Genomic DNA, 9,783 nt, shown 5'->3' with positions numbered 1-9,783 from the left:
CTTTGAGCGAAACGGGGGGGCCACCCGATGACCCCGGAAATCTCCCCCAGCGCTTAGCACAGTGCTCTGCACAGAGTAAGCGCTTAACAGATACCAACATGATCGTTATTATCATCCTTATTCTTATTATTACGATCCCTCATCCGTAAAATGGGGATGAAGCCTTTGAGCCTCACATGGGACCACCCGATGACCCTCCAAATCTCCCCCAGCGCTCAGCACAGCGCTCTGCACAGAGTGAGCGCTTAATGCCAACACGACGATTGCGATCACGTTATTATTAAACGGCACTTCGATGGACAGGGCGGAGTCGCCGACCGCCGGCCCGCAAATCTCGTCCGTTCTGATTCCGCTCCGTCCCGGAGGGGCAGCCCCGGGGCTGGCGGGGGAGGAGGGACTCCGCCGTTGCTAAGAGACAAGAGACGGTGGGCGGGGCGTCCCCCGGGCGGAAGTCCCGCCCCCCCGGGCCCGGCCGCCTCCGATTGGCCGCCCCCCAGGTCCGTCGAGCCCCCTCGCCCCATGGCGCCGCGGGCCCGCCCCCTCGCCGGGGGGGCGGGACCAGGAGGGGGAAGCCCGGTGCCTATTGGCGGGCGGCCCCGCCCGTCCCCGCGGGGCCAGACGCCATTGGCCAGCCGGGGGGCGCCCCCCTCCCCGGCCGGCGAGGCCCCGCCCCCTCCCCCTCCCCGGGGGCCGCCGCCCGGGGGGCTCCGGGCGGGGGAGGGGCGGAGCGCGGAGGGGGTTTGCAGGGGGCCGCTCGCGTGCCCGCGCGCCGCCCCGTGCACCCGCGCCGCCCCGTGCACCCGCGCCCCCGCGCCCCCGCGCCCCCGTCCGGAGGCGGGCGGAGGCAGGCGGGCAGGCGTGGCCGGCGACCCGCGGAGCGCCGGGGTCGGGGGCGCCTCCATGCGTCTCCCCCGGGGAAGCCAGCGGAGCCCGGCGCCCCCCGCCTGACCAGGGGTACTGGGGGCCCCGGGGGGAGCGGAGGGGGAGGAGGGGACGCCGCCGCCGCCGCCGCCGCCGCCGCCGCCGCCGCCTGGGGAAAAACCGCAAAAAAGCCAGCCGATCCCCTCCCTCCCTCCCTCCCTCCCCTCTGTCCTTCCCCACCCCCTGCCCCTCTTCCCCTCTTTGTTTGGGGGCTACTTTGGGTTTGCCGCCCTGGGAAAGTTGCGGGGGGGAGGTCCTCTTGGCTGGGAGGGGATCTGCTAACTTGGGCGGGGGGGGGGGGATCGGCCGGCTTGGGATCTGCTAACTTGGGGGGAGAATCGGCTGGCTTGGGATCTGCTAACGGGGTGATCTGCTAGCTTGGGAATCTGCTAGTTTGGGGGGGGACCTCCTAACTTGGGGCGATCTGCTAGCTTGTGGGGGGATCTGCTAACTTGGGGGGACCTGCTAACCTGGGGGAGATCTAACTTGGGGGAAGAACCTGCTAACTTGGGGGGGGGGGCGTCTGCTAACTTGGGAGGGATCTGCCAACTTGGGGGGATCTGCTAACGTGGAGGGAGAACCTCCTAACTTGGGATCTGTTAACCTGGGACGGGGGGGAGGGGGGTCTGCTAACTTGGGGGATCTGCCAACTCGGGATCTGCTGATTTGGGGGCGGGGGGATCCGATAGCTTGGGGGAGATCCACTAGCTTAGGGGGAGTTGGTAACTCGTGGCGGGGGGACCTGCTGGGCTGGGGCGGATCTGCTAGGTTGGGGGGGGGACCCGGGGGTGGGGGGGTCTTGGAAGGCCATCTGTTGGGGGGAGGGTCGCGTGCGTCGTGGAGCGGATGTATTGGGGTGCGGGGAGGGAGGATTTGGCGTGGATCTGGTCCTGCCGGAGGACGGCGCGGCGGCCCGGGCCCCGGCAGGACCAGGACCGGGTCCAGGACCAGGAGGAGGAGGAGGAGGAGGAGGAGGTGCCTCCGGTGAGGCCACAAGGATGTTTCTTCCGTGGCCGGATTTGCCCTGAAGGGTGTCGAGAGCGAATGGAGGGCCAAGGAGGGGGAGAGGGACATGGTGAGGAGGACCCCGGCTGCCCATCGGCCCGGGGGCATCCCGTCCGGGCGCCCCCTTCCCTAGTAGATGGGGGGGCGGGTGGAGGGATGGGGATCCCTTCAGATGGGGGGGGCGGAGGAGTGGGATCCCTTTATATGGGGGCGGGGGGGGGGATGGGACCCCTTCAGATGGGGAGCGGAGGAGCGGGATCCCTTCGGACGGGGGTCGCGGGGAGCGGGATCTCTTCGGATGGGGGGGGTGGGAGGAGTGGAGCCCCTTGGGCTGGGATGCGGGGGACCCCTTCAGATGGGGGAGCGAGGCCCCTTTAGCTGGGGTTGGGGGGATCGGCCGGCGGAGTCTAGCGGACTCCGTCAGTCTGGGAATAGCGGTAGTTGGCCCACGCGCCCTTTAGGGGCCGGGATCGTTCGGAGGGTTTTGTTTTCCGGCCCCGGGACCCCCCGCCCCTCCACCGATTCCCTCCCCTCCTGACTGAGAGGAGGAGTGAGCGTGCAGATTCGGCCCTCCGTTGGCCGAGGCGTTTTCGAGACTCCGTGGTGACTTTGTTTCTTTCCCTCCCCTGACGCACACGCACCTCGTGCGTTTTCTCAGAGCGGAGATCCCAGATGGCCAACTCCACGAATGGCCGGAACCCAGGGGGCCGAGGAGGAAACCCCCGCAAGGGACGCATCCTGGGCATTATCGACGCCATCCAGGATGCCGTGGGACCCCCGAAACAGGCCGCCGCCGATCGCAGGACCGTGGAGAAGACTTGGAAACTCATGGACAAAGTGGTGAGTCGCGGGCTGTGCGTCCGCTCCGCGGGCGTCGAGGAGCGGTACCCGAAACCTCTGAGCGCCGGGAATCCAGAAAGAGGAGACGTGGGTCCACGCGACTCTCTGGAGCTCTGTGGACTTACTCTCCTCTTGCCCTGAGCCTCTGAGTTTGGAAGGAGAAGGTTCCCTTTGCCCAGGCCACTGGCCCGGCCTGTTTGCGCTCCTTAAACAAACTCGGTCTCTAAGAAAGAGATCAACCTTTTGTCCTGCTCCCGAAGGTTCAGAGTTCTTCCAGATGACTCAGATCGGTACAAAACTGGTGCAGATTAGCTGCTTGATATAGGTGTGTTGCTTCAGCACGGTTCAGAAAGGTTTATTCTGCTTTTTGTGGGGTTGTGTGCTCTTAGATGGCAAAGGCCGGGGAGTAGGATATGAGGCGGTCAGAGCCTCCCCTGAAGCACACGCATGCGGTTGTGAGCCGATTTATCTGAAAAACAATCACTCTGATCAGCCCTCAGGTGAACAAGCAGAATTCGAAAGAAACGGTTTCCGTCCTCATCTCTGTGAAAGCATCTGCGCTCTAAAACGTGTGGCGGGTTTTTTTCTTTTAAACAGTGATTCTTTGATCAGCCAATCGAGTCGATTTGTGGAAGAGGAACTTGGGAATAAAAAAAAGTACATGTAGGATGGGGATTAAGGGAACGATAGGGAATGTGTCTCACTGTGGTGTACTTTCCCAGGCGCTTACTTAGCACAGTGTTCTGCGCTCAGTAAATACATCTCCTGATTGACCGGTTGAAGAAGAGGGAAGGAGAGGCCCGAAAGGTCCAAAATTCTGTGGTTTCTACAAGTGGTTTTCAAATGAAATGAAATCATTCTTACCGAACATGGTTAGGAATTGTCCATAAATCAGTCTACCCAGGTGGCAAATCAATTTAAATGCTTTTTATACTGTCATAATGTAAGATCTGAATAGAACACGAGGAACTGCCAAGTGATTTTAGATGTCAGCATCCTTTTCCTTACCAAATAAGATTAAATAGTCCCGGTGATGGTGATGTCAACTTTCGCCTTTCCAAAATAAAAGGTTGGCCGATTGACATACTGATTCTCTCTGGCTGGTATTTGTGATGCCTACCACCTTTGCTGCTTGTCTGAAACCTTTCCAGCAGAAGGGAATGATTTTCTCCAGAGGCACGTCACCCGCCTCCTCAAAAATCTCCGGCGGTTACCTATCAACCTTCGCACGGAGCAAAAACTCCTCGCTGTCGGCCTCGAGGCTCTCCGTCGCCTTGCCCCCTTCTAACCTCACCTCCCTTCTCTCCTTTTACATTCCCGCCCTCCCCGCTCCTCTGCTAACCTTCTCACTGTACCTCGTTCTGCCCTGTCCCGGCGTTCGACCCCCGGCCCGTGTCCTACTTCTGGCCTGGAACGCCCTCCCTCCTCAAGTCCGCCAAACAATCACACCTCCCCCCTTCAAAGCCCTACTGGAGGCTCACCTCCTCCAAGAGGCCTTCCCAGACTGAGTCCCCCTTTTCCTCAGCTCCCCGTCTCCTCCCCTCCCCATCGCCCCGACTTGCTCCCCTTGCTCTACTCCCCCTCCCCGCCCCCCAGCACTTGTAAGCCCGTCAGAGGGCGGGGACCGTCTCTATCTGTTACCGATGTGTACATTCCAAGCGCTTAGTACAGTGCTCTGCACATAGTAAGTGCTCAACAAATACTATTGAATTCATTCATTCATTCAATGAATGAATGTGTGTGTCTGTCTGTAGTGTTCTGTATTTATATTGTGTTCTGTGTTCTGTATTTATATTGATGCTATTGATGCCTGTTTACTTATTTTGATGTCTGTCTCCCCCACCTTCTAGACTGTAAGCCCGTTGTGGGGCAGGGATTGTCTCTCTCTAATTGCTGAATTGTTCTTTCCAAGCGCTCAGTAGAGTGCTCTGCACAAAGTAAGCGCTCAGTAAATACGATTGAATGAATGAATGAATGAATGAATGAATGATAAAGCCAGGCATGGCCATATTCTTGTGGAAGGTTTTACATATATACCAGAGATAGCATATTAAGATCTCTCTCTTTGCAAAAACGTATTCATCGCCTTACCTTTTGGAGGACTCCGAATGGCGCGCTTGAGCGATTGTGAACGAAGCTCACCTCCTCCAAGAGGCCTTCCCAGACTGAGCTCCCCCCTTCCCTCTGCTCCCTCTCTACCCCCCCACCTTCACCTCTCCTCAGCTAAGCCCTCTCTTCCCCCCTCTCCCTTCCCTCAGCACTGTACTCGTCTGCTCAACTGTATATATTTTCATTACCCTATTTATTTTGCTAGTGAGATGTACATTACCTTGATTCTATTTATTTGCTGTTGTTTTAATGAGATGTTCATCCCCTTGATTCTGTTTATTGCTATTGTTCTTGTCTGTCCGTCTCCCCCGATTAGACTGTAAGCCCGTCAAAGGGCAGGGACTGTCTCTGTTACCGATTTGTCCATTCCAAGTGCTTAGTACAGTGCTCTGCACATAGTAAGCACTCAATAAATACTATTGAATGAATGAATGAGTGAACGAAGCCAAAGGAACCCAATCTCGTTTTTCAAAAGTAGCGGCGGCTGTCAGTTTGACCGAAAAATAACTTTATTTTTGGTTGTGCTAGCAGGGCTTGCGGACAGAGAGATGTCGGTTGTTTTGTGGCTTGGTTAAGCTAAATGCATTGCCGGATTTCCTTTTTCACTGGATAAATGTGCTCGGTTTGGGTCCTCAGTATTCCGTATTTATTCCGTATTCCGCTGCCAGATAATTCAGCTTTTTATTTCCAAATTATATTAAAGTACACCAGACAGGGATGATGTCATGGTGTCAGAACAATTTAACTTGCTGCTTGAGGTCCGGTTTTGGTCTGGGCATTCGATATAGTATTTGAGAATGAAGAGCGAGCAATTGAACAAATCTAATATGTTTTGGCAAGCAAAAGCCTAAATCTTTCAGCTTTTTCTTGGGAGTAGACTCCCGAAAGTCAAATTCACCACCTAAAAGTTGGACTAACACTCCCCACCTCCCCCCCAGGGAAGATTTTTCTCAAATTAGAAACCAACTTCTGAGGGACTCTTTTTAACCAACGTATTACAGGAGAGATGAATAGGGTCAGATGCTACCAAGTCAGCTCTTGAGCTCAACTTTTTCTTCCTTGTTTTCCTCTCCCCTTTCTGAGTCAGAAGATATCAACTGAATCATAGGTCGACTCACATAGATATGTTTTAGGAAGCGTACTGTAAAGTTACTGTCAAGTCATTAAAAAATGTTAAAACCCGGCTCTGGCACATGCGAGCTTCCAGATTGCCGGCTGGGAACCTCATTTATCGACTTTTACAAAATGTGTATGAGCTGGGACAATACTTGAGCACCTACTGCTGTTCATGTTTTATTAACCTTTTCATTTGTAGACTTAACTTGGGAAGTATGGGCTGAAATTTGGCCTTGAACTCTCCGACGAATGTGTGCGTGAGGGTTTGTGTGTCTGTGTGTGTATGTATGTATATATATGTGTAGTGTTCTGTTGGCAAAGGTCATGCCCGTCACTTTTGCTTAGCTTTCATCATCATGCCAAAGATTCATTAAGCTGAAACCATTTTCAAATAGGCCAATACTTTGTGGTAGGCAATTATAAAAACTGGGAGACCGAAAATAAATAATTGAGCCTGAGGGAGAAGTAAACAAGGGCTATGTTCCTCTCATCATATACCAGATTTACTCCCTTTCTTAATTCACTGCTTTGAACCAACCGAAAGAGTGGGCAAACATCAATTGTACCTGCAGGGTAGAAGGAAATATTCTCCGTTTCAACCGACGCTCTTTTCGAGTCCAGTGGCCTCCCTGCGAGACCACACAGTAGTATCAAAGCCGTTGCGATTATAAATTGGTATTACCACCTTAGTTTTCTCATGTCAGTGATAAAGGAAGTGGTTCATAACCTCCAAAAGCAACATTGCCCTGTTAATTACATCAAGAACCTTTCAATTAGGCCAAAAGAAAATCCCTGGAAACACTACCTAAGTTTTGTAAGATAGCAGCAGTGATATGTAGTTAGAGGACCGGGAACCCAGAAGATGGTCTTTCACATCCAATTAGTAGAACTCTGTGTGAAAATTAAAAAATAAAATTTAAATGTTTCCCCGTCAAAGTGCATCTTGTAAATCTTTTAAAAAATATGATAGTGAGGCAGATCCAAACACCATTTGACACGTGTAGTTGGTTAAAAAGAGAAAAAAAAAGGACAAATTACCAACAGCTAGTGAAGTCATGAGAACAAAATAAAATACCTAAAGGTCAAGGTAGATAGAATGAAGGAAGTTTACCTATAAGAAGACCCAGCAGTTCCAAACACCTAGCCGAAATGGCCCCCGTGGAGGGAAATTATGTTGTCTGGAGTCGAGCACTGCTTGGTAAATAGCATACAATATGAATTGTGGAAATGGTACTGTGATATTTCATCCCCCTATGTATTTACACCATTATATACAGGTGTAAATATTCTAGGCTGTGGGAGTGAAGAAATGGGGTGTGTGTGTGTAAGAGAGACAGACAGAAAGACGGCGAGATTGGCATATGTCAAACTTAAAAGTGTACCTGGATCTCTCCCTACACGCCTTCTAGACTGTAAGTTCACTGTGGGCAGGGAGGGTGTCTGTTTATTGTTACAGTGTACTCTCCCAAGTGCTTAATATAGTGCTCTGTACACCGTAGCGCTCAATAAATACGACTGAATGAATGAATGTCACGTCCAGAGTTGTCTGAACTGGGTACGACTGGAGAGTTTGGTCCATTCTGGAACCAGTCCAGAAGTTTATCTTGCTCCTCCACTGGTCAGATAACTCCATAGTGGGGAGGTTGATCTGAGTGAGGTTAATCCTTAGTGTTCCTGCAGCCCTCTTGTAGATATCCAGGCTCTTGTGTGATTGATTTTTTTTTTTCCAAGCGAACCACCTCACCCTTTCCTGACCCCTGTCGCCACACCCCAGGGTTGGAGGTGCTGCGATTGGGGCAGAGAAAGGATTGCTAATGAATGCAGAGGGAACGTAATTTAGGAATTTTGAGTTGTAACCATCGTTCTCTCAGAGAGTCATACTCACATGATGGAAAATAGGAGAAGCAGTTTGCCATGTCCCGGACCCTGAAGCGCAGCTTACACGGTGACCGCTCAGGAAAAGAAAAAAATTAAGTCGTGCCAAAAATGTCGCCGAAGATGAGTACCTAGATTTTTTTCACCGGCTCTATCAGTTTTGTGTGAAAATAACGTGACTGAAAAAGTTTGAAAAGTATTTTTGATAGCGTTTTGAAGAAGCAGCACGGCCTAGTGCATAGAGCATGGGCCTAGCAATCAGAGGAACTGGGTTCTAATCCTGGCTCCGCCACTTGTCTGTGTGACCTTGGGCAAGGCACTTAACTTCTGTATGCCTCGGTTACTTCATCTGTACGATGGAGATGAAGACGGTGAACCCCATAAGGGACAGGGACTGTGTCCAGTTGGATTAGCTTGTATCTATCCCAGTGCTTAAAAGTATAAGACTTGGTATAAAGTCTTAACAAATACCATTTAAAAAAAAAAAATCCGGATGCTGGAGGCATTTAGCTTGGAGTCTGTAATCTTTATGTGCATCGTTCCTATAAACAACAATACAAAAACATATCCTTCCTGCCACTGGGTCACTTTCTTTGTAATACTGTTCGTTGGTACTTCCTGTAGTTGGATCTTTGCTTCATCCCTTCTAGAGTGAGGCTTTTTAAGTTTCTTGCCCTGGCTGTGATATCAAGCTATTTCAAGTTTTGAGCTCAAATTTAAAAGTTATCTGTTAGAAAATCCTGTATCCACTGGGAGAACACAGAGTTGGATCTTCCTTCCCCCTCCTCTCCCCCCCCACCCCACTCTTTCTTGAGCCGAAAGACAGATTTAATAATAATGTTGGTATTTGTTAAGCGTTTACTATGTGCAGAGCACTGTTCTAAGCGCTGGGGTAGATACAGGGTAATCAGGTTGTCCCACGTGAGGCTCACGGTCTTAATCCCCATTTTACAGATGAGGGAACTGAGGCGCAGAGAAGTGAAGTGACTCGCCCACAGTCACCCAGCTGACAAGTGGCAGAGCCGGGAGTCGAACCCATGACCTCTGACTCCGAAGCCCAGGCTCTTTCCGCTGAGCCACGCTGCTTCCCCTAAATTTGAATTTTCCCCTCGATTTGAAAGGATTGTAACATGGTGAGCTGTGGGACAAGGCAGGATCTGGGAGATTAGGTTTTGTTGCTGCTTAGAAACTGGTGTGAAGATCTAGACATGGCTTAGGCCTGTGCCAGAACTTCTCCAGAATAGATCTCTTTTTCCTCAGGTTTGGATTTCCACATTCATTTGTGCTAATGACATTTCACAGTGAATGGACCGTTTGAAGAAATATGGTTTCTGCTGCTGTCTGAGTGGATTTGACCTTGCTAGGTCTGGTCTTCAGGTGGATCAGCCTGAAGTGATCAGTGTGATTCAGTCAGCTGCAGCTATGGCTTAAGATTCCGGAGGTTTGGCAGGACCAGGTACAGGTGTGATCTCTTCAGCGACTTGGGATAGTGTACACCTGTGTTTGGACTTTAGGGGACTTGGTGCAGGCAAGTTTGTGGAGAACCTTTTGATTTTTGGCTGCAAAGACTCAGTGGCAGCAGGGCACTAAAGAAATCCCACGCCGAACGTTTCTTCTGAACAATGTCACTAGTCTAGACAGGCTTGAGGTGGGGAATAAAATGAGATTCAGGTGAAGGTTCCACTTGTTAGTCCTCTTGGGACTGAGGGGTTGGAGATTCTTCGGGGCTTTTTCCCCAGGGATGGGGAAGAAAGAGAAAAATGAGTGGTTTGGGGGACTTAATCCTTAGGGGACCGGGCCAAAAGAGAGTTCCCGATGAAAGACCTAAGAGAGCCAGACCTGCCTATTCCCACCAAGATGTAAAACTTGGCTGATTCTCCTGGGGCTTGGGCAGGGCAGAGTTGGTTTTGTTTTAGG

At 51.9% G+C, this 9,783-nt stretch overlaps 1 protein-coding gene across 3 annotated transcripts in view; it reads left to right on the top strand.

The window, feature by feature from the left end:
* Positions 1-851: 851 nt before the first annotated feature.
* The window catches only part of CBLB (Cbl proto-oncogene B), a 206,214-nt gene continuing 197,282 nt past the window's right edge, over positions 852-9,783 (top strand). Inside the window, exons 1-2 of one of the 3 annotated variants that reach the window (XM_029082023.2) lie at positions 852-954; positions 2,585-2,766. In XM_029082023.2, the coding sequence (XP_028937856.1) occupies positions 2,599-2,766 (168 nt within the window). In that variant the 5' untranslated portion in view covers positions 852-954; positions 2,585-2,598. Of the gene's footprint in view, positions 955-1,870; positions 1,997-2,584; positions 2,767-9,783 lie in introns of those variants that run through there. The other 2 variants (XM_029082024.2, XM_029082022.2) reach the window with 2 other exon arrangements.

Source organism: Ornithorhynchus anatinus, chromosome 17 (assembly GCF_004115215.2).
Source record: "Ornithorhynchus anatinus isolate Pmale09 chromosome 17, mOrnAna1.pri.v4, whole genome shotgun sequence".
Taxonomy (NCBI): domain Eukaryota; kingdom Metazoa; phylum Chordata; class Mammalia; order Monotremata; family Ornithorhynchidae; genus Ornithorhynchus; species Ornithorhynchus anatinus.
The sequence above is the reverse complement of the archived record's forward strand: the minus strand, read 5'-3'. Positions and strand labels throughout refer to the sequence as shown.